The 24774-nt window shown below is 39.2% G+C and overlaps 1 protein-coding gene across 2 annotated transcripts in view; it reads left to right on the forward strand.

Moving 5' to 3' along the window:
- The window catches only part of OPHN1 (oligophrenin 1), a 530418-nt gene that overhangs the window by 198957 nt on the left and 306687 nt on the right, over positions 1-24774 (forward strand). For both annotated transcript variants that reach the window (XM_055122033.1, XM_055122034.1), the window contains exon 5: positions 1577-1648. In XM_055122033.1, coding sequence (XP_054978008.1) covers positions 1577-1648 — 72 coding nt within the window. The remainder of the gene's footprint in view (positions 1-1576; positions 1649-24774) is intronic.

The following is a 24774-nucleotide window of genomic DNA, read 5'->3' on the forward strand; positions in this document are numbered from 1 at the left end:
CCCGATGATGCACAGGGGTCACTCCTGGCTCTGCACTCAGGAATTACCTCTGGCGGTGCTCAGGGGACCATATGGGATGCTGGGAATTGAATCCGGGTCGGCCGCGTGCAAGGCAAAAGCCCTACCCTCTGTGCTATCGCTCCAGCCCCCTGTTCTTTCATTTTTATTGTGAAAATATATCTTGTCTTACAAATATTTTTAAATAAGCCATCCAGTCATTATATGTCATGTGAAAGATAAAAATTTATGCTATTAAGGTATGACAGTGACAGTGACAGTGATTTATAAGAAGAAATACAAATAAATTATTTAGGTCCTCCTTTGGGGGCAGGCTTTGGAGGTTGGGGTGGAAACATTCGAAATATGGTGGTGGGTAGATGTAATGGTGGTGGTATTGGTGTTGGAATAATAGCACTATAGCACTGTAGCACTGTCATCCCATTGTTCATCGATTTGCTTGAGCGGGCACCAGTAACGTCTCCATTGTGAGACTTGTTATTACTGTTTTTTGCATCACACCACAGGGAGCTTGCCAGGCTCTGCCGCGCGGGCAGAATACTCTCTGTAGCTTGCTGGGCTCTCCGAGAGGGACGGAGGAATCAAACTCAGGTGGACCTTGTGCAAGGCAAATGCCCTACCCCCTGTGCTATCGCTCCAGTCCTGTGCTATCACTCCACGTAGTAGTGAGTGGTCACAAGGTCACCTAAAGTTGGAATAATAAATGTAATAAATTATTGTGAACAACTTCGTAAAAATAAAATAAAATTTTAAGAATTCCCAGCTTTAAAAAATTGAAATACTTTCAAGTTTCACCATTAAAAATAAATTTATCTGTGGTTATCACAAGAGAAAAAAATATGCTATGAACCCTAAAACTTTAGATTCCTCCTCTAAGATTTTTCATTAAAGTGTTACTAATTCACACTGTTGAATTCACAAGTTCCACATGTCTAGGACAGATGCACTCTCCCAAGAATTTATATTAACACACAAAGCATTCTCTATTTCTACCTTCCCTCTGATAAGGATCCTTTTTGGATATGAATATTTTGTATCTCCACAGCAATATCAGTGCTCACTATCAAAATAAAAATATCAAAACATCGTTTGTTCCTGGGCAGGGATGTCCAACTTCTCATGGTTATCAGCTTTTGAGCATCCATGATGAGGTAATTTAAAGACTTAATCCAGATTTCTCCATGATGTTATAATGCACCACAAGTTCTGAAGGGTATATTCTAGTTTTTCCAGCACCAAGTCAGGAATGGAAACAGTTTTTAGTGGAATTTATTCTGATGCTATTACTGCTAACTTACCTGCGGTTGATTCAGTTGGCCTTTTCATGTTTTTCCCCATTTGCTTTCTAAATTATGTTCCACATATAAATAATAATTCCTGTTTCTGTAGCACAAAACTCTAGATATTCATTGATAAATGTCCAGATCAGACTATCTATAAAGGTTCAGGGAAACTAGGTCTTAATATTTTCCAGGATGGAATAATTAAAGGAAATGTCCTAGTAAGGATTCTTGAATCTGAAACTTGGTAATCTAAACTTTTTGTATATTCTCTCTAGGTACACAATGCTAGTGACTTGCTGATCAAACCCCTGGAAAATTTCCGGAAGGAGCAAATAGGCTTCACGAAGGTATACATTCTTTACATGTATGAGATATTTTTATATCAATTGAGCTGTTGTTTGGACAACCACTAGGATGATTCTATAAGAAAACATCAAACTGCACATTTCACTTGGAGTCCCTCACCTCTCAGTTTGGGGTGTGTCTTTTTCTTTTCTTTATTTGAGGACTCTCTTTCACCTCTCACATACCTCCTAAATAGGTTTATATTATTTGAAAAAAGAGAAAAAAATGCCTATATAAGAGAGTTAAATATTTGGACTTGACTATTGATGGTAGTGCAAAGTAACTCTAAGTCACTCTCAACCTTCAGTTTCTCCATTATCATTTAATGACTAATAACTATGTGCTGATGCTTTATATTCTACATTATGCTATAAGTTTATACAATCTCCATCTTTTTAAATGGGCCACCAAGCTTTGCACAAGATATAACCAAAATTATATAGTCATTGAGAGTATCAAAGTTTAAGTCTTATTTTACACATTCTTTCTGATTGGACTAATTCATATTGTCTAGATATGTACTGTTCAATATAGTAGGCAATAACCATTTAAATAAAATACATCACATGTATAACAAGAGGTTAATGTCCAAAATATATAAAGAATTTACATAGCTCAGTATTGATTAAAAAGTAAATAAAAAAGGAAAATAAAAAAACCAAAACAAAACTCCAGACAGTCCAATTAAACAGTTAAAAATCAGACCTAAAATAGACACTTACCCAAAGATATATAGATAGTTCAAAGGTATATGAAAAGCTCAAAATGATTTCATATTAGCAAAATGCAAATTAAATCACAATGAGATATCACCTCACACATGTAAGATAGCAAATATTTTATTTTATTAATTAATTATATAATTATTTTTTTTTAGTGAATCACCATGAGTTACAGTTACAAACTTGTGAACTTTCATGTTTTCATTTTGTTTATATCCCTCTACCAGTGCCCAGTCCCCTCCACCAATGTTCACAGTATCCCTCCACCCTCCCACCCCACCCCACCTCTGTGGCAGGGCATTCCCCCTTGTTCTCTCTCTCTCGTTTTGGGTGTTGTGGTTTGCAACAGAGGCACTACGTGGCCATCGTGTTTGGTCTATATTCTATTTTCAGAGTGCATCTCCCATCCCGTGCGGGTCCTCAAACCACACTTTACTTGGTGTTCCCTTCTCTATGTGAGCTGCCCCTTCCTCCAACATGTGGGGCCAGCTTCTAAGCCTTGGAGCCAACCTCCTGGTACTTATCTCTACTATTCTTGGGTGTTAGTCTCCTATTCTGTTATTTTATTTTATATTCCACAGATGAGTGCAATCTTTCTATGTCTGTCTCTCTCTTTCTGACTCATTTCACTTAGCGTGATACTTTCCATGTTGATCCACTTATTTGCAAATTTCATGACTTCATCTTTTCTAATAGCAGCATAGTATTCCATTGTGTAGGTGTACCAGTTTCTTTAACCAGTCATACGTTCCCGGGCACTTGGGTTTTTTCCAGATTCTGGCTATTGTAAACAGTGCTGCAATGAACATTCGAGTGCAGATGTCATTTCGACTGTACTTTTTTGCCTCTCTGGGATATATTCCCAGAAGTGGTATTGCTGGGTCAAATGGGAGCTAAATTTCTATTTTTTTGAGAAGCGACCACACTGTTTTCCAAAAGGGCTGAACCAGTCGGCATTCCCACCAACAGTGTAGGAGGGTCCCTTTTTCTCCACATCCACACCAACAGCGTTGCTTTTGTTCTTTTGAATGTGTGCCAGCTAAATACTTAAAACAACTGCTGGCAGACTTTAAGGAAGACATTGCCAGCAATATAATAGTAGTTGGAGATTTCAACACTGCCTTGTCACCTCTGGATAGATCAACAAGAACAAAACTCAGCAAGGAAACACTTGCTCTGAAGGAAGAAATAGAATAAACAGGGCTAACAGGCCTATACAGGGCCTTACACCCCAAAAAGAAAGAGTACACATTCTTTTCCAGTGTACATGGAACATTTTGTAAAATACATCATGTGCTGGGCCACAAAACATACCTCAATAGACTCAAGAAGATAGAAATTGTATCAACTATTTTCTCAGACCACGATTTACTGAAGATAGAAGCCAACCACATACAGATGAGGAGAACCAAATCAAATAACTGGAAATTAAACAACTTAATGTTGAACAATGAGTGGGTCAGGAAGGACGTCAAGGATGAAATCAAAAGATACCTGGAAACAAATGAGAATGAAGACATGAGCTACCAAAACCTATGGGATGCAGCTAAAGCTGTGTTAAGAGGAAAATTTATAGCTTTGCAAGCATTCCTTAGGAAGGAAGAAAGGGCCTACATAGATAACCTCACTTCACAGCTCAAGACCTTAGAAAAACATCAATAAAGGGAACCCCAACCCAGCCGAAGGAAAGAAATAATAAAACTTAGAGCAGAAATCAACGACGTGGAAACTCAAAAAACAATCCGAAAGCTCAATGAAACCAGAAGCTGGTTCTTTGAGAAAATAAACAAGATTGATAAACCACTAGCAAGACTCACAAAGAAAGTGAGAGAACCCTAATAAACCAAATCAGAAATGGAAAAAGGGGTTATCACAATAGAGACTACTAAAATTCAAAAGATCATCAGAGACTACTTTGAGAGTCTGTATGCCATGAAACAAGAGAACCTAGAAGAAATGGACAATTTCCTGGATTCATATCACCTCCCAAGACTGAACCAAGAAGACTTGGAATTCCTGAATAACCCATTAATATCAAGGTAATTGAAACTGTAATCAAAAGTCTGCCCAAAAACAAAAGCCCAGGCCCAGACGGATTCACTAGCGAATTCTTCCAAACACTTAAGGAGGACCTGTTACCAGTTCTCTTCAAGCTTTTCCAGGAAATTAAAGAAACAGGAACTCTTCCAAACAGTTTCTTTAAGGCACATATCTCCCCAATACCAAAAGCAAACAAGGACACCACTAAGAAGGAAAACTACAGGCCAATATCCCTAATGAACACGGATGCAAAGATCCTCAACAAAATATTAGCAAATAGAATCCAACAACTCATCAAAAAGATCATATACCATGACCAAGTGGGATTCATCCCGGGCATGCAAGGATGGTTTAACATTTGGAATCAATCAACATAATCCACCATATCACAAAAGCAAAGTTAAAAACTATATGATCATTATAATAGATGCAGAAAAAGCATTTGACAAGATCCAGCACCAATGTATGATGAAAACTCTCTCCAAAATGGTTTTAGAAGGAACTTTCCTCAAGATAGTCAAAGCCATCTACCACAAACCTATGGCAAGCATCATCCTCAATGGAGAAAAACTTAGGGCCTTCCCTCTAAGATCAGGGATGAGACAAGGATGTCCACTCTCACCCCTTCTGTTTAACATAGTATTGGAGGTTCTTGCAATAGCAATTTGGCAAGAAAATGACATTAAAGGCACAGATAGGGAAGGAAGAAATCAAGCTCTCACTATTTGCAGATGATATGATACTTTACCTAGAGAAACCCAAAACCTCTACCAAGAAACTCTTAGAAACAATAGACTTGTATAGTAAAGTCGCAGGTTATAAAAGCAATACCCAAAAATCCATGACCTTCCTATACGCAAATACCGAAAGAGAGGAAAGTGATATAAAAAATAACAATCCCCTTTACAATCATGCCCCAGAAAATCAAGTACATCGGAATCAGCTTAACCAAGGAAGTAAAGGATCTCTACAAAGAAAACTGCAAAATGCTAATCAATGAAATAAAAGAAGACACGAGGAAATGGAAACATTCCTTTCTCATGGATAGGAAGAATGAAAATTGTCAAAATGGCAATACTTCCCAGAGCACTGTACAGATTCAATGCGATCCCTATAAGGCTACCCATGAAAAACTTCAAAGATAGCAAATATTTTAAAGACTGTTATTGACAATGTTGGGTAGGATGTGAAGGTATGTACAAGTTAGCATTTGTAGCCTTACTGTACATAACTGGACAGTTCACATCCTCAAAGATAATCCTATAAGCCTAAGAGATGCACTCATAGTCCTAAGGAGGGCCCTTGGAAAGTACAGAGTATTAAGAGTATAAGATGGTGACAATTAAAATGAAGCTACTCTACTTAACCAGGGAAAGCAAATAGGTTTCCTCTTTCAATGCAAAAATTTCAAGTTCTTAGAAAAAAGAGCAGACCTAATGCATCAGTAAATTGACATAAAAATTATTTAGAGTAACTGACTGATAGACTGCGTTTTCTCGATATCTCTGAACATTTGGATTCTATTTAGCTTGTCAGGGGCCTCATTAACATTAATACTGAATGCAAAGAATGAAACCAAAGGACCAGAAATTTTAAGTCATAATTTGATACAAAAATAATTAAAGTGGCACATTTTGGAGGGGCTTACCCAACTGCTGGCAGCTCCCGGTATCAACCTAGATGCTAGGGAACCAAACCCATGTCAGATGCATCTAAGGCAAATGTCCACTCTACTATAATAACACTCCGGTCTCTAAACGGCATATTTATATGTTCGTTATCCTCCATCTGCCTCATCTAGCTTTCCTCCATTCAGTTTCTTTCCTGACCTCTCTTTAGTTCTATAATCAATGTTCTAGGACAAACTATATTTTATTATTAATTAATTATTGTTGAATCACTGTAAAATACACAGCTGCAAAGTTGTTGGTGATTGCATTTCAGTCATACAATGTTCTAAAACCTGTCCCTTCATCAGTGTATTTTTCCCACAACCAATGTCCTCAGTTTCCCTCCTGCCACCCCCTGCCATCCTACCTCTCCTGCAGACACTTTTCTTCTTTCTGTTATCACTTTCTTTTTTCTTTTGGTCATTATGGTTTGCACTATAGGTACTGAAAGGTTGTGATTTATATCCTTTTGCCACTTTTCAGCACTCATATCTTGTCCAGAGTGATCATTTCTAATTTTCTTAATCACAGTGGTCCCTTCTATTCTAAATGCTCTCCCCCTCTCCCACTTGTGGCAAGCTTTCAGCTATGGGTCAGTACTCCTGGATTTCATTTCTACTGTGCTTGGGTTTTAGTCTCATATTATGTTTGTTTTATACATACCAGAAATGAGTATAATCAGTCTGTCTTTCCTCTCCCGCAGACTCCTTCATGTAGAATGATACTTTTCATGATCATCCACATATAAGCAAATTTCATTACCTCATTTTTCCTAACCAATATGAAGTATTCCACTGTGTAGATGTAGCATAGTTTCTTTATTCAGTCATCTGTTCTCAGAGAGTTGATTGTTTCCAGATTTTAACTGTTGTGTACAAAACAGCAATTAACAGAGAAGTGTAGAAGGTTTTCTGCTTTGCATTTTTGGCCACCTAGGATATATTCTAAGGAGTGTATTGCTAGGTCCTATGAAAACTCAATTTCTAGTTTTTTTAGGAATGCCCATTTTGTTATCCCAAAAGATTGGACCAGTGACATTCCTTCCAATAAATGAGAGTCCCACTCTCCCCATATCCATGCGACCATTGGTTGTTCTTATTCTTTTTGATGTGTGTCAGGTCTGTGGCGTGAGATAATGTTTCACTGTTGTTTTGATTTGCATGTCTCTGATGATTATGGAGAGCATTTTTTCCATGTGCCTATTGGTCCTTTGTATTTCTTCTTTCTTTTCACCACTTTTGATGGGCTTAGATATTTTTTCTTGTAAAGTTCTACCAGTGCATTATATATCTTCGATATATAAGCAGTTATCAGATGGAATTGGGCAAATAAATTTTTCCATTCAATAGGCTGACTTTGTAACCTGGTCATCATTTCTTTTGAGGTGCAGAAGCTACTTAGTTTAATTTAGTTCCATTTGTTTATCTTTGTTTCTACTTGTTCAGTCAGTGGTGTTTCATCTTTAAAAATTCCTTTAGTTTTAGTGTCGTGGAGAGTTTTGCCTATGTTATCTTCTAGGTATCCTATGCATATAGTTCTGATATTGAGGTTTTTTAATTCAGTGTGATCTGACTTTTTTTGTCTTGTGTTACAAAGAGGTCTGATTTTTTTTTCATGTAGCTGCCCAATTTCCCCAGCACCCCTTGTTAAACAGGCTTCTTTGCTACACTTTATATTTCTTATTCTTTATCAAGCATTAAAGGATCATATATATTCAGGGTCTGTGTCAGACTATTCTACTGTATTCCATTGACTGGCAGGTCTGTCGTTATTTCAATTACATGCTGTTTTATTTTTTATACTTTATTTATTTTTAATTAGTGAGTCACCATGAGGGTACAGTTACAGATTTATACATTTTTGTGCTCATGTTTCCCCCATACAGATTTCGAGAGCCCATCCCTTCACCAGTGCCCATTCTCTACCACCAGTAAACCCAGCATCCCTCCCACCCTCCCCAGTCCAATCTCCCCCCACCCCACACTGCCACTATGGCAGGGTATTCCCTTTTGTTCTCTCTCTCTGATTAGGTGTTGTGGTTTGCAATAAAGGTGTTCAGTCTCTAGCCTACATTCAGCACGCATCACCCTTCCCCCGCATGACCTTTGACCACGTTTTACTTGGTGTTCCATTCTCTGAGTTGCCCAGAATGAGAGACCAGCCTCCAAGCCATGGAGTCAACCTCCTGGTACTTATTTCTACTATTCTTGGGTGTTAGTTTCCTAGTCTATTATTCTATATTCCACAGATGAGTGCAATCTTTCTATGCCTGTCTCTCTCTTTCTGACTCATTTCACTTAGCATGATACTTTCCATGCTTATCCACTTATATGCAAACTTCATGACCTCATTTTTTCTAACAGCTGCATAGTATTCCATTGTATTGATGTACCAAAGTTTCTTCAACCAGTCATCTGTTCTAGGGCACTTGTTTTTTTTCCATATTCTGGCTATTGTAAACAGTGCTGCGATGGCATGCTGTTTTAATTACTACCACTTAGCAGTAGTTTGAGGTTGAGGAACTTGATGCCTACCTCTTCTTTTTCTGTAGGATTGTTTTAGCTATTCGTGGGGGATCAGTTTTCTACATGAATTTCAGGATTTTATTTATTTATTTAATAAATGTCATTGGCATTATTTAGGTACTGCATTGGATCTTTAGAATGCTTTGAGGAAAATTGCAATTTTGGTGATATTAATCCTTCCAATCCATGAGCAGGTGATGTGTTTCCATTTCCTTGTATTCTCTTTTATTTCATGAAGTAGTATTTTTTATTAATTTTTATTTTGTATTTTTAATTTTTTTAATTATTATTTGTGAATCACCATGAGATAGTTACAAACTTATGAACTTTCATGTTTGGATTTGGTTTACATCCCTCCACCGGTGCTGATGTTCCAAGTATAAATCCCACCACCCCCACCCCAAACCGCAACACTCCACCCTGCCTCTTTGACAGGGAATTCCCTTTTGTTCTCTCTCCTGTTGGGTGTTATAGTTTACAATAGAGGTATTGAGTGGCCATCATGCTCGGTCTATAGTCTACTTTTGGTACGCAGTTTTCAACCCAAGTGGGTCCTCCAAACATTTTCTACTAGGTGTTCCCTTCTCTATGTCAGCTGCCTTTTCCCCCAGTATGTGAGGTCAGTTTCCAAGCTGTGGGGCAGACCTCCAGGTTCTTATCTCTACTGCTCTTGGGTGTTACTGTCCCATCTGCTACTTTATATTCCACATATGAGTGCAATCTTTTTATGTCTGAATCTCTCTTTCTGACTCATTTTACTCAGCATGATACTTTCCATGTTGATCCACTTATATGCAAAGTTCATGACTTCATCTTTTCTTAACAGCTGCATAGTATTCCATTGTGTAGATGTACCAAAGTTTCTTTCACCAGTCATCTGTTTTTGGTCACTCCAGTTTCTTACAGATTTTGGCTATTGTTAACAGTGCTGTAATGAACATAGAAATGCAGATGTCATTTCTACTATACTTTTTTGACTCTCTGGGATATATTCCAAGGAGTGGTATTGCTGGGTCAAATGGAAGCTCAATTTCTAATTTTTTTGAGAATCGTCCATATTGTTTTCCCAAAGGACTGAACCAGTCGACATTCTTCTCACCAGCAGTGAAGGAGAGTCCCTTTCTCCCCATATCCACGCCAACACCGATTGCTTTTGTTTTTTTGGATGTGGGCTAGTCTCTGTGGTGTGAGGTGATATCTAATTGGGGTTTTGCTCTGCACCTCTATGATGATTAGTGATGTAGAGCATTTTCTCATGTGCCTCTCAGCCATTAGGATTTCTTCTTTGGGAAAGTTTCTGTTCATTTCATCACCCCATTTTTTGATCGGGTTGGCAGTTTTCTTCTTGTGGAGTTCAACCAGTGCCTTGTATATCCTTGATATTAACCCCTTATCAGATGGCTACTGGGTAAATATCCTTTCCCATTCTATAGACTGTCTTTTTTTTTCTTTTTGGGTCACACCCGGCATGCACAGGGGTTACTCCTGGCTCATGCACTCAGGAATTACTCCTGGTGGTGCTCGAGGGACCATATGGGATGCTGGGAATCGAACCCGGGTCGGCCGCGTGCAAGGCAAATGCCCTACCTGCTGTGCTATCTCTCCAGCCCCGCTATAGACTGTCTTTGTATTTTGGTCACTGTTTCTTTTGAGGTGCAGAAGCTTCTTAGTTTGAGAAAGTCCCATTTATTTAACTCTGTTTTCACTTGCTTGGCCAGTGGCTAGTCATCTTTGATGACACCGTTGGTGTCAACGTCATGGAGGGTTTTGCCTGCCTTGTCTTCAGTGTACCTTAGGGATTCTGGTCTGATGTTGAGGTCTTTAATCTATTTTGATCTGACTTTTGTACTTGGTGATAGATGGAGATCTAAGCCCATTTTTTTTGCATGTAGCTGTCCATTTTTGCCAGCACAATTTTTTAAACATACTTTCCTTGCTCCACTTCACATTTCTTGCTCCCTTATCAAACATTAGATGACCATATATTTGGGGGTATGTGTCAGAGTATTCAACCCTATTCCATGGTTCTGTAGCTCTGCCTTTGTTCCAGTACCATGCTGTTTTAATTACTACTGTTTTGTAGTAGAGTTTGAAGTTGAGGAGGTTGATTCCTCCCATTTTCTTTTTCCCACGTATTGCTTTAGCTATTCGTGGTGGCTTATTGTTCCATATGAATTTCAGGAGTGCTTGCTCCATTTCTTTGAAGAATGTCAAGGGTATCCTTGTAGGGATCACATTGAATTTGTACAATGCTTTTAGGAGTATTGCCATTTTGACTATGTTAATTCTTCTGTTCATTGAGCAGGGGATGTCTTTCTATTTCCTCGTGTTCTCTTTTATTTCCTGAAGTAGTGTTTTGTAGTTTTCTTTATACAAGTCATTTACCTCCTTAGTTAAGCAGACTTTGAGGTACTTGAAATTTTGAGGCACAATTGTGAACGGGATTGCTTTTATCATTTCGATTTCTTCTCATTTTCATGTAGGAAATCCATGGAGTTTTGGGTATTGATTTAATAACCAGCAACTTTACTATATAAGTCTACTCATTCTAGGAGTTTCTTATTAGAGGTTTTAGGTTGCTCTAAGTGTAGTATCATATCATCTGCAAATAGTGAGAGCTTGATTTCTTCCTTTGCTATCTGAATGCCCTTAGTATCTTTTTTTGGCCTAATCACTATTGCAAGTACTTCCAGTACTATATTGAAGAGAAGTGGTGAGAGTGGGCCTCCTTGTCTCATCCCTGTTCTTAGAGAGAAGGCCCATGAGGATGATGCTTGCTCTAGGCTTGTGATACACGGCTTTGGCTATATTGAGGAATGTCCCTTCTATACCCATTTTGGAGAGAGTTTTCATCATAAATGTGTGATGGATCTTGTCAAATGCTTTCTCTGCATCTAATGATATGATTAAATGATTTTTATCTTTTCTTTTGTTGATATGATGGATTATGTAGATTGATTTCGGGTTGTTAAACCATCCTTGCATCCCCAGGATGAAGCCCACTTGGTCGTGGTCTATGATCTTTTTGATGTGTTGTTGGATTCTATTTGCTAATATTTTGTTGAGAATCTTTGAATCTGTGTTCACCAGGGATACTGGCCTGTAGTTTTGTTTTTTTTGTGGTGTCTTTGTTTGCTTTTGGTATTAGGGAGATATGATCCTCATAGAAACAGTTTGGGAGGGTTTATGTTTCTTCAATTTCTTGGAGAAGCTTGAGAAGAATTGGCCATAGGTCCTCTTTAAATATTTGGAAGAATTCGCTAGTGAATCCGTCTGGACCTGGGCTTTTGTTTTTCGGAAGACTTTTGATTACAGTTTCAATTTCCTTGATATTAATAGGACTATCCTGGTACTCCAGGGCTTCTTGGTTCAGCCTGGAGAGATTATAGGAATCAAGGAATTTATCTATTTCTTCTAGGTTTTTTTGTTTCTTCGCATTCAGATTTTCAATGTAGTCTCTGTTGATCTTTTGAATTTCTTTGGTTTCTGTTGTGATGTCCCCCTTTTCATTTCTGATTCGGTATATAAGCGTTCTCTCTCTCTCTTTCTTTGAGAGTCTTGCTACTGGTTTATCAATCTTTTTTTATTTTCTTGAGGAACCAGCTCTTGGTTTCCTTGATCTTTTGGATTGTCTTTTGAGTTTCTATGTCATTGATTTCTGCTTTACGTTTTACTATCTCTTTCCTTCTGCCTGGTTTGGGCTCCTTTTTTGGTCCTTTACTAAGATCTTGAGCTGTGAAGTTAAGTTATTTATTTGGGCATGTTCTTCGATCCTGAGACATACTTGCAGAGTTATCAATCTTCCCCTTACCGCAGCTTTAGCTGTGTCCCACAGGTTTTGGTAGCTCGTGTCTTCATTTTCATTTGTTTCCAGGTATCTTTTGATTTCTTCTTTGAATTCCTTCCTGACCCACTCATTGTTCAACATCGAGTTTTTTAATTTCCAGGTGTTTGATTTGGTTCTCTGCATCTGTACATGATTAACTTTTATCTTCAGAGCATCATGGTCTGAAAAGATAGCTGGTACGATGTCTACCTTGTTGATTCTGTTGAGGTATGTTGTTGTGTGGCCTAGCACATGTTCTGTTCTGGAAAATGTTCCATATGCACTGGAGAAGAATGTGTATTCCTTTTTTGGGGGATAAAGCCCAGTTCAGATCTATTAGCCCTCTCTGTTCTATTTCTTCCTTCAAAACCAATATTTCCTTGGTGAGTTTTAATTTTCTTCATCTATCCAGAGGTGATAGGGCATTGTTTAAGTCTCCAACTACTATTATGTTGCTTGCTATGTCCTTCTTATGGTCTCTCAGCAGTTGTTGTAGGCATTTAGCTGGTCTCTCATTGGGTTCGTACATGTTTAGGAGTGTGATTTCTTCCTGCTGTACATATTTTTTGATTAATAAGAAATGGCTTTCACTATCTCTTCTAATCTTTTTTAACCTGAAGTCTATGTTCTCTGATACTTGTAAGGCCACCCCAGCTTTTTTGAGGGAGTTGTTTGCTTGCAGGATTGATTTCCATCCTTTGATTTTGATTCTGTGTTTGTTCTGGGTATTGAGATGTGTTTCTTGCAGGCAGCAGAATGTTGGGTTCAGTCTCTGAATCTGTTTTGCCACTCTGTGTCTCTTAATTGGTTAATTAAGACCATTGAAATTGAGAGAGATTGTTGTCATGGGATTTTGTTCCATCTTTCTGTAAGGGTTTGTTGTGCTTTGTCGGGGTTTTTCTTAACTTATGGTAGCCCCTGTAGTTCTTCTTTTAGGTTTGGTTTCGAGTCTATGAAGTTTTTGAGTTGTTGTTTATCCGCAAAATAGTGTATCATTCCTTCGTGTTTAAATGAGAGTTTGGCTGGATAAAGTATTCTTAGTGAAGTGTTCGTTTCATTGAGTTTTTTTACTATATCCCACCACTGCCTTCATGCTTGGAGGGTTTCCTCTGATAAGTATGCTGTGAATCTAAGGGGTACTCCTTTGTATGTGATTTCGTTCCTTGACCTTGCTACTTGCAGTATTGTGTCTCTATCCGTTATGTCCATCATACTAACTATGATATTTCTTTGAGTATTTCTGTTAGGGTCTCTTTTAGCTGACACCCTTCTGGCTCCTTGAATCTAGATGTCTGCATTCTCCAGCTCTGGGAAGTTTTCAGCAATGATTTTTTTGACTGCGGTTTTTCATTTGCCTTAGTTCCCTGTCCTTTTTTTACTCAATGAGTCTAATATTGTTCCTCTTGAAATCAACCCCTAGGACTCTGATTCTCCCTAGAGCTAATTTGAGGTCTCTCCCCATTGTTTGTTGTTGCCTTTAGTCTTCCTGCAGCTCATCTTCAAGCTCACTGATTCTGTCTTTGGCTGTATGCATTCTATTGTTGAGGGCACCCACTGAGTTTTTTAATTTATGGACTGAATTTTTTTTTGTGACATTTCCTTTTGTATCTTTTTTATTTCTGCTCTCATTTCATCCTGTAATTTCTTGGCTGTCTGCTGTATCATTTCTGTTCGGTCCTCCTGTATTTTATTGAATACCTTTTCAATCTGTCAATTGAGTTCATTGAACATCTTCAGGATTTCAACTCTGAATTCCATATTGGAGTGCTCAAGTTTTTAAGAAACTTGTATTGAGGCTTCTGGACTCCTTTCATCATCCTCTCCTTGTGTTGGAGATTTGCTCTGTTTCTTCAAGTTGTTGTGGTGGTATGGAAGAGGGAACTTCAAGTTCGTTATATATGTTCCCTCTGGTTGCGAAAAAGGATTCTGAATGGGCTCGGTCAATGGTGGTTACCTTCTTATGTATGCCCTCTAGAACATAACTCCTCCTCCTCTGATGTTCCTCTATTCTTTCCGTGAGGCCTCAAGTGATGCTTTTTGAGAATGTGCTCCTTTACCTTGGGCTTGAACAGTTGCTTATATTCATTGGTACTTTGGAGAAATTGGAATAAACTAGCAACCTATTGGCGAACTATTTTTGTGATAGCTAGGATGACACTCAGGGACATAGGTGATGATGTCTGAGGTGTAACAACAAATTGCTTGGTATGAGAAAAATATCTGCGGCCGCATAAGTAGCCACCAGCTCAAAAAGAGGCCATGCTCACTTATGTTGAGGCTACGCTCACTTCTGCCATGTGGCTGGGTGTCAGGTAGGAGTAAGCAAACCTGGTGCCGCAGTGCTGGAGGGTGGCAAAGGGGTAGATGGGTGGTGCTCAGGCAGGGTGAAAATTCAGGATCTGAAGAGGAGAGGGCAGGACGGGGGAGGTGCAGGCGCAGGCAAGATGGCAGCCCCTTTTTGTTCACTGACTTGCAGGAGGGAGCAAACCAGGCGGATGGTGCTGGAAGGCGGTGAATGAATAGATGTGTGGTGCTCAGGCAGGGTGGAAGTTCAGGGTCTGAAGAGGAGAGGGCGGGGGGGCATGGAGTTGCAGGCATTGGGCAGATGGCGACCCCTTTCAGTTCACTGACCTGTAGGAGGGAGCCTATTTCTTGAAGTAATGTTTTGTGATTTTCTTCAAACATGTTCCTTCTCCTCATTAGTTGATTCTGTGGTGCGTGATTTTTTGAGATACAATTGTGAATGGTATTTTTTAAAAAATATCTCTTTGTTCTCATATATTGTTTGTATAATGGAAAGCCATTGGCTTTTGCTTATTGATTGTGCTACCTACCACTTTACTCTTCACATCTATTTTTCTTGGGGATTTTTTTGGGTAGAGATTTTGGGACTTAATATGTATAGTAACATATCATATGTAAGTAGTGAAACTTTGACTTGTTCATTTCCAATTGGATGCAATTTTTATATTTTTTCTTGCCTAACTACTATGGGAAGTGTTTCCCGTATTATATTGAATAGGAGTGACAAGAGTAGGCAACCTGGTCTTGTGCCAGCTTTAAAATTTTCCACATTGAAAATGATGCTTGCAATGACCTCGTGGTTAGTGGTTTGGGCTATATTCAAGAAAGTTCATTTTACCACCATTTTGTTGAGTTTTCCATCATGAATATGTGCTGGATCTTGTCAAGTGATTTCTCTACTTCTATTGATATTGCTATGACTTGTATATTTTTTCTTTATTGATATGATGCATTATGTTGACTGACTTGAAAATATTACATGATCCTTGAATCCCTGGGATGAATCTTACTTGGTCATGGCGTATGATTGGTTTGTTGCATTGTTGAATCCTGTTTACTAGTATTTTTGGACGATTTTTGCATCTGTGTACTTCAGGGATATTGGCTGTAATTCTTTTTTTGTGTGTCTCTGTCTGCTTTTGGTATCAAAGATATATGTCTCAGAGAAACTGTTTGGAAATGTTTCTGTTTCTTTAGTTTCATGAAATGCTTAGAAAGGATTGGCAGTAGGTTCTCTTTAAAAGTTTCTAATAATTGACTTTGAATTCTTCACAGTGAATTGGCCTGGGCTTTTGTTTGTCTTCTGGGGAAGACTTTTGATTACCATTCAATTTCCTCAATAGTGATAGGTCTGTTTAGATATTACAGATCTTGCTGGCTCAGCCTTGGGAGGTTATAGCAATAGGGAAATTTATCCATTTCTTCTAGATTCTCTTATTTTTTGGTACATTCTTGAAGTAATCTCTGATGATTCTTTAAATTTCTGTGATTTCCGTTGTGATGCCCCCCTTCATTTCTGATTCTGTTTATTAGGGTTCTCTCTCTCACTCTCACTCTCTTTTACTTTGTGAGTCTTGCTAGTGTTTTATTGATTGCTTTCATTTTTATAAAGAACCAGCTCTTGATTTCATTGACCTTTTGGATTTTTTTTTCATTCAAGTTATTTATGTGGGGCCTTTCTTTCTGCTGCATGCTTGCTGAGCTATACACTTTCATCTTAACACTGCTTGTGTTGTGTCCTAAAAGTTCTTGTTGCCTTTTGTTCTCATTCTCTTTAGTTTCTTGGATTTTTAAAAAATTTTCTCTCTAAACCACTGGTTGTTCATTAGATAGCTCTTTAATTTCCAGGTGCTTGATTTTATTCTCCATTTCTATGTGTGATTAACTTTACTATTCATTTTATCATCGTCTGAAACAAGAGTGCATACTATTTTTATCCTTTAAATTTTATGGGGTATATTTTGCGTCCCAGCATGTGGTCCATCATGGAGAATGTCCTGTGTGCACTAGCAAAAATTGTGTATTCATCTTTTTTTGGGATTTAAAGTCCTGTATATATCCATTATTTCCATTACTTCCTTCAAACCAGTGTTTCTTTGCTGAGTTTGTGTCTTATTGATCTCTCAAGAGATAAAAAAGTGGTGTTGAAGTCTCTAGCTACTGTTGTGTTGCTACCAATTTTCTCCTTGAAGTCTATTAGCAGCTGTTTTAAGTATTTACTTGTCGTTCATTGGGTATATATAAGTTTCATACTGAAATTTTTCCTTACGTGCATATCCCTTGATCATTAAAAAATGAACTTTGCAATTTTTTTAACCTTTACCAGTTGAAATCTTTATCATAGGATACTAGTATAGATGCCCAGGCCTTTTTGAAGGCCATTTTTCCTTAAAGTATTGTTTGCTAGCCCTTGATTTTCAGTCTGTGTTTTCTCTGATTATACACGTGTTTCTTGTAGGCAACAGAGTATTTAATTCAATTTTTTAAATCCATTTTGCTTTTGCCATTCTCTGTCTTTTAATTGTTTCATTTAGTTTGTTGACATCGAAAGAGATTTTTTAGTGTTTAATGCAATTTTATTTTATCTTTACCATATATTTTTATTTAACCTTTTCTCTTCTGAAATTTATTATTTTCATAGACTTTTTAATTGATTCACTGTGAGATAGACCCTTACAAAGCAGATCATGATTAGGTTTCAGTCATACCATATTCCAACACCCATCAGTCAACCAGTGTACATTTACCAGCTTCAGTGTCCCCAGTTTCCCTCCCATCAACACCTACCTCACTCCCCTGCTTACTCCTGCTACCCCCATCCTCCTGCTTCCCCATCCTCCTCCTCTTCCTCCTCCTCCTCCACTACCACCTCCTCTTCCTCCCCCTTCTCTTCTTCTTCCTCATCTTCTTCCTCTTCTTCTTCTTCTTCTTCTTCTTCTTCTTCTTCTTCTTCTTCTTCTTCTTCTTCTTCTTCTTCTTCTTCTTCTTCTTCTTCTTCTTCTTCTTCTTCTTCTTCTTCTTCTTCTTCTTCTCCTTCTCCTCCTCCTCCTCCTCCTCCTCCTCCTCCTCCTCCTCCCCCTTCTTCTCCTCCTCCTCCTCCTTCTCCTCCTCCTCCCCCTTCTCCTCCTCCTCCTCCTTCTCCTCCTCCTCCTCCTCCTTCTTCTTCTCATTCTCCTTCTCTGTCTACTTCTCCTTCTCTCCTCTTCCTCCTTCCTCTTCTTCCTCCTCTTCTTCCTTCTTCTCCTCCTTACTTTCTTTTGGGCACTGTGGTTTGCAATACAGATACTAAAAGGTTAACCTGCATATCCCTTTACTTACTTTTAACACAGTTATTGTCCAATGTGATCATTTTCAACAATTATCCTCTTACTGACACTTCTTTATCTTACCTGCCCTCCACCCCTCTCACACTTGTGGTAGATTCCAACCATTGACCAGTACCCTAGCCCTTGTTTTCCTGGACTTGGATATTAGTCTACTATTTTTTACATATCACAAATAAATGCAGTTATTCTATATCTGTCCCTTTACTTCTGACTTATTTCTACTCAACATTATACTCTACATATTCATAGCACAGTGGGTAGGGCTTTTGCCTTGCATGCAGCCGACCCGGGTACGATTCCTCCATCCCTCGGAATGCCCGGCAAGCTACCGAAAATATTCTGCCCTCACGGGAGAGTCTGGCAAGCTACCATGGCATATTCCATATGCCAAAATCAGTAACAACAACTCTCACTATGTAGGCGTCACTGGTGCCCATTCGAGCAAATCACGAGCAACGGGACGACAGTGCTAAGACAGTGCTACAGTGCAGTCCATCCAATTATAGGCAAATTTCATGACAATATTTCCTAACAGCTGTGTAGTATTCCATTGTGTGGATGTGCATAGATTGTTTATCCATTTATCTGTTCTAGAGTACTCAGATTGTTTCCAGATTCAGGCTATTGTGAATAGTGCTGCAATAAACATAGGACTGCAGGTGGTGTTTCTGCTGTGTTTTTTTTTTTTTGACTCTCCGGGATATATTCCTACAGGCCTCTCCAGTGTTGATAAAGCCTATTTTTACAAAACTTAATAAGTCAATAAAGTCTTGTCTTGTCTTATATATTGTTCAATATTTATATCACTTTGTAGCTACTCAGGGAATCCAGTTTCTTTAACGCAGATTTTCTACCACAATGCTGAGAAAAATGAAAAGTGTCAGAAGTAGTCTGTGATAAACAAGCATTGGTTGTGGCACTTTGAAGGCTGTGTGATTTTCAATTGTTCTAGAAGAAATCAGAGATCCTATAATTCTAGTTTCATGAGGACTGTCCACAGTCTTTTTCTTTTTTCTTATTTTAGAGTTTCAATGGTTTATTTTTTCCCTTTTTCAATGAATTTCTGTGAGATAGTTACAGACTTACTAAGTTTTGTGATTTTGTTTCAGTCATAGAGTGATCAAGTACCCATTCCTCCACCAATGCCCCTTCTTCATCACCAGTTTTCCCAGTAACCCTCCAGTCACCCCCACCCCATCCTCACTGCCTCTGTGGCAAGCACATCCCCTCTCTCATTTTGGGTGTTATGTTTTGCAATAAAGGTATTATGTGTCCACCTGTTTTGTTCATAGTCTACTTTCAACATGCATCTCCCATCTTGAGCCCCTCAAGCCACATTTACTTAGTGGTCCCTTCTCATTCCCAGCTGCCTTTCCCCCCAGTATGTGAGGCTGTATTCCAACCCCGGGAGCGATCCTCTGACCTTATCTCTACCATCATTGGGTGTTAGTGTCACATTGTATTACTTTATATTACACAAATGAATGCTGTCATTCTATGTCTGTCCCTCTCTCTGACTCATTTCACTTAGCATGATACTCTCCATGTTGATCCACTTATATGCAAATTTCATGATTTCATCTTTTCTAACAGCTGCATAGTATTCCATTGTGTGGATGTACAAAAGTTTCTTCAACCAGTCATCTGTTCTTGGCACTTGGTTCTTTTTCCAAATTCTAAATATTGTAAATAGTGCTGCAACAAGCACACAAGTGCAGATGTCATTTCTACTGTAGTTTTTTACATCTCTGGGAAATATTTTCAGAAGTGGTATTGCTGGGTCAAATGGGGGCTCAATTTCTAGTTTTTTGAGAAAAAACCCATATTGTTCTCCAAAAAAGCTGAGCCAGTTGGCATTGCCACCAGCAGTGAAGGGGAGTACCCTCCCCCCAACATCCACGCCAACAATGGTTGCTTTTGGTCTTTTGGATGTGTGCCAGTCTCTGTGGTATGAGATGATATCTCACTGTTGTTTTGATCTGCATGTTCCAGATGATTAATGATCAAGAGCATTTTTTCATGTGCCATTTGCGAATAGTGAGAGCTTAATTTCTTCCTTTCCTATCTGGATGCCCTTAATATCTTTTTCTTGCCTAATCACTATTGCAAGTCCTTCCAGTATTACATTGAACGGAAGTGGTGAGAGTGGACATCCTTGTCACTGGTCTTACAGGAAAGGCCCTTAGTTTTTCGCTGTTGAGGATAATGCTTGCCATAGGTTTGTGGTAGATGGCTTTGACTATCTTGAGGAAAGTTCCTTCAAAACCCATTTTGGTGATAGTTTTCATTTTAAACGAGTGCTGAATCTTGTCAAATGCTTCCTCTGCATCTCTTGGTATGATCATATGGTTTTTATCTTTTCTTTGTTGATATGATGGATTATGTCGATTGATTTCTGAATATTAAACCATCCTCGCATCCCCGTGATGAATCTCACTTGGTCATGGTTTATGATCTTTTTAATGAGATGTTGGATTCTATTTGCTAATATTTTGTTGAAGATCATTGCATCCGTGTTCATCAGGGATATTGGCCTGTAGTTTTCCTTCTTAGTGGTGTGTTTGTTTGTTTTTGGTATTATGGAGATATGAGCCTCATAGAAATTGTTTGGGAAAGTTCTTGTTTCTTCATTTCCCTGGAAAAGCTTGAGAAAAATTGGCAATAGGACCTCTTTAAAAGTTTGGAAGAGTTCTGTAGTAAATCCATCTGGACCTGGGCTTTTGTTTTTGGGAAGACTTTTGATTACAGTCTCAATTTCCTTGATAGTAGTAGGTCTATACAAATCTTCTTGTTTCAATCTTGGGATATTATAGGAATCCAGGAATCTATCCGTTTTTTTCTAGGTTCTCTTGTTTCATAGTGTACAGACTTTCAAAATAGTCTGTGATTATCTTTTGAATTTTTTTTCAATTCTGTTGTGATGTCTCCCTTTTCATTTATGGTTTTGGTTTATTAGGGTTATATCTTTTTTTTTGAGTCTTGCTAGTGGTTTATCAATCTTGTTTATTTTCTGAAAGAACCAGCTCTTGGTTTCATTGATCTTTTGGATTGATTTTTGGATTTCCATGTTGTTAACTTCTCATCTAACTTTTCTTTTTTCTTTCCCTCTGCCTGGTTTGAGGTCTTTTGTTGGTTCTTTTCTAAGATACTGACCTGTGAAATAAAATTATCTACATATGCCCTCTCTTCCTTCTTGAGGAATGCCTTGCACTGCTATAAATTTTCCCCTTACCATCACTTTAACTACTCGTGTTTTCATTCTCATTTCTTTTCAGGTATCTTTTGTTTTCTTCCCTGAATTCCTTCATGACCCACTCGTTTTCAACATTGAGCTGTTCAATTTCCAGGTGTTTGATTTGGATCTTCTTGTCTGTGCATGATTAACTTCTATCTTCAGTGCTTCGTGGTCTGAAAAGATAGTTGATAGAATTTTTATCTTCCTGATTCTGTTGATGTATGTTTTGTGACCCAACACATGGTCTATTTTGGAAAATGTTCCGTGTGCACTGGGAAATAATGTGTATTTTTTCTTTCTGTATATAAAGTCCTTTTATATACAGCCCTTTCTTCTATTTCCTCCTTCAAAGCCAGTGTTTCCTTGGTGAGTTTTATATTTCTTGGTCTATCGAGGCGTGATAAGGAGGTTTTGAAGTCTCCAACTACTATTGTGTTTCTAGCAATGTCCTCCTTAAAATCTGTTAGCAGTTGTTTTAAGTATTTAGCGGGTCCCCCGTTAGGTACGTATACATTTAGGGGTGTTTTTCTTCCTGCTGTACATATCCCTTGACTAATAAAAATGGCCTTTGCTCTCCCTTCTAATATTTTTCAAACTGAAGTCTATGTTCTTGGATACTAGTATGTCCACTCTGGCTTTTTTGAGGGAGTTGTTTGCTTGAAGGATTGTTTACCCTCCTTTGACTTTGCATCAGTGTTTTCTCTGATTGTTCACATATGTTTCTTGTATGCAACAGAATGTTGGGTCCAGTTTCTGAATCCAGTTTTCTACTTTGTGTCTCTTAATTGGTACATTTAGATCTTTGACATTGAGAGATGATTGCCATGGGTATTGTGCCATCTTTCTATATAGGTTTGTTGTGCTTTTTAGGGTTTTTTATTGTCCTACAGTAGCCCCTTTAGTCCTTCTTTTAGGTTTTGTTTTCAGTCTATGAAGTTCCTGAGCAGCTGTTTTTCCGAAAAATAGTATACTTTTCCTTTGAGTTTGAGTAAGAGTTTAGCCGGATAGAGAATTCTTTGTGAGGCTCTCATTTCATTGAGTTTTTTCACTATATCCCAGTCCTGTCTTTGGGTTGGAGGGTTTCCCCGATCAGTCTGTTATAAATCTATGGGGTGCTCCTTTGTATTCGGTTTCCTTCTTTGACCTTGCGGCTTGCAGTATTGTATCTCTGTCTGTGGCTTCCATCATTCTATGATATGTCTTGGAGTCTTTTTATTAGGATTTTTTTAAACTGGCATCCTTCGGGCTCCTTGGATCTGGATGCCTGCATTCTCCACCTCTGGGAACTTTTCAGAAATGATCTCTTTTACTGTGGCTTTTTCATTAGGGTTGATTCCCTGTCCTTCTGGTACTCTGATGATTCTAATGTTGCTCCTCTTGGAATCATTCTCTAGGACTCTGATTAACCCTAGATTTATTTTAAGGTCTTTTTCCATTGTTTGTTGTTGCCTGTATGCTCTTTGCAGTTCATCTTCAAGCTCACTGATTCTGTCTTCGACTGTAGTTATTCTACTGTTGAGGGCACCCACTGAGTTTTTCATTTCATCTTCTGAAGCTTTTATTTGTGACAATTCTGATTGGAACTTTCTTATTTATACTCTAATTTCTTCCTGTATTTTCTTGGCTGTCTGTTCTACTGTTTCTTTCATGCGCTCCTTTAATTTGCTGCATGTCTGCTCCACTGTTTCTTTGGTTCATTGAACATCCTCAGCATATCATCTCTGAATTCTTTATTGGAGAGACCTTATATGTGGGTAACCCCTTTTGAGGCTTCTGGATTCTTCTTTTCATCCTGTCTTCGTGGTGAGGATTTGTGCTGTTTCTATACGTTGTTGTGGTTGTCTGGAGGTGGGACCTTCCAGTTCACTAGCACTGTGATAAGCGTTCTGGATAAGCTCTGTTCATGTTAGTCACCTTTTTGACCTTCTGGAATACATTCTTCCTCTGCTATTTCTCTTTGACTTATGTGAGGGATCTAGTAAAGCTTTGGAGGATGTGTTCTTGTATATTGGGCTTGTACAGCTTCTTGTGTACACTTGTCTTTTGTTCTAGTTGGAATAGGCTCGTGGACTACTGGCCCATTGTGTGTGAGATGGCCAGGCTCTTCTCCATAGTATTAGGTGATAGAGACTGAGATGTGAATCCAGATGCTGGGAGGGGTGAAATTAACTGCAGCCGCATGAGCGTTCCCTGGTCCCACAGAAGGCCATGCCCACTTCTGCAGTGGCCACGTCCTTACCGTGGAATCCAAACCCCCCAGGGTCCCAGGATTCTGAGAGGTGCTCAGGTCCCAGTGGTGCGGCATGGGGCTGGGGACTCACTGACCAGTGAAGGAGACCAGCGGACCTGGAAGGGCAGGCTCTCAGGATTGGAGCTGGGGCCATGTGCTCACAGGTGCCCATGTACAGATAGCACGTCGGGGATCTGAGGGCTCAGGGACAGATACCCAGGTCCAGATGGCAGGGCACAGGGCTAGGGACACATGGATCTGTGGAGGAGACCGGAGGCGTTGGAAAGGCAGTCTCTCAGGGCCGGAAACCGGGACCAGGTGCTCACAGGCGCCCAGGTCCGAGTGGCATGGTGTGGGGTTGGGTGCTCGTGGATAGGTGCCCAGGTCCAGGTGGCACGGCATGAGGCTGGGGACACGGACACACGAACCTGTGGAGGAGACTGGTGGTGCTGGAAGGGCGGACTCTCAAGCCACTGCTTTTGTTTCTTTCTTTGCTTTTTGGGTCACACCTGGCGATGCACAGGGGCTACTCCTGACTCTGCACTCAGGAACCACTCCTGGATGTGCTCAGGGGACCATATGGGATGCTAGGAATCGAACCTGAGTCGACCGCATGCAAGGCAAACGCCCTACCCGCTGTGCTATCGCTCCAGCCCCAGCCACTGTTTGTTTTGAGGTGCCGAAGCTTCTTTGTTTAAGATAGTCCCATTTGTTTATCTCTGTTTCCACTTGCTTGGTCAGTGGCGTTCCATCTTTGAAGATTCCTTTAGCTTCAATGTGGTGGAGGGTTTGGCCAACCTTGTCTTCAATGGACCTTATGGATTCTGGTCTGATGTGGAGGTCTTTAATCCATTTTGATCTGACTTTTGGGCATGGTGTTAGTTAGAGGTCTGAGCCTTTTGTTTTTGTTTTTTGCATGTAGCTGAATCATTTTGCCCGCACCATTTGTTAAAAAGGCTTTCCTTGCTCCACTTTATATTTCTTGCTCCTTTATCAAAGATTGAAACTTGTAACTTTTTATCCCATTGCTCATGGATTTGCTCAAGCGGGTGCCAAGTAATGTCTCCATTCGTCCCTGTTGGGTGCTAGTGTAGCCCAATGGAACACAAAGAGCCTCAAACTGTTTGTCAGGGCCTTGACAAAGAAGTCTGATCATCTCGTAGGTGGGAGGCCAGTTCTTTTGATGTCCTGTGGAATACAGTCTGTAACAGCTCTAGTCCAGAGGTTGTCTCCAAATTGTATTGCGTGTC

The sequence above is a fragment of the Sorex araneus genome, chromosome X (genome assembly GCF_027595985.1).
Source record: "Sorex araneus isolate mSorAra2 chromosome X, mSorAra2.pri, whole genome shotgun sequence".
NCBI lineage: Eukaryota > Metazoa > Chordata > Mammalia > Eulipotyphla > Soricidae > Sorex > Sorex araneus.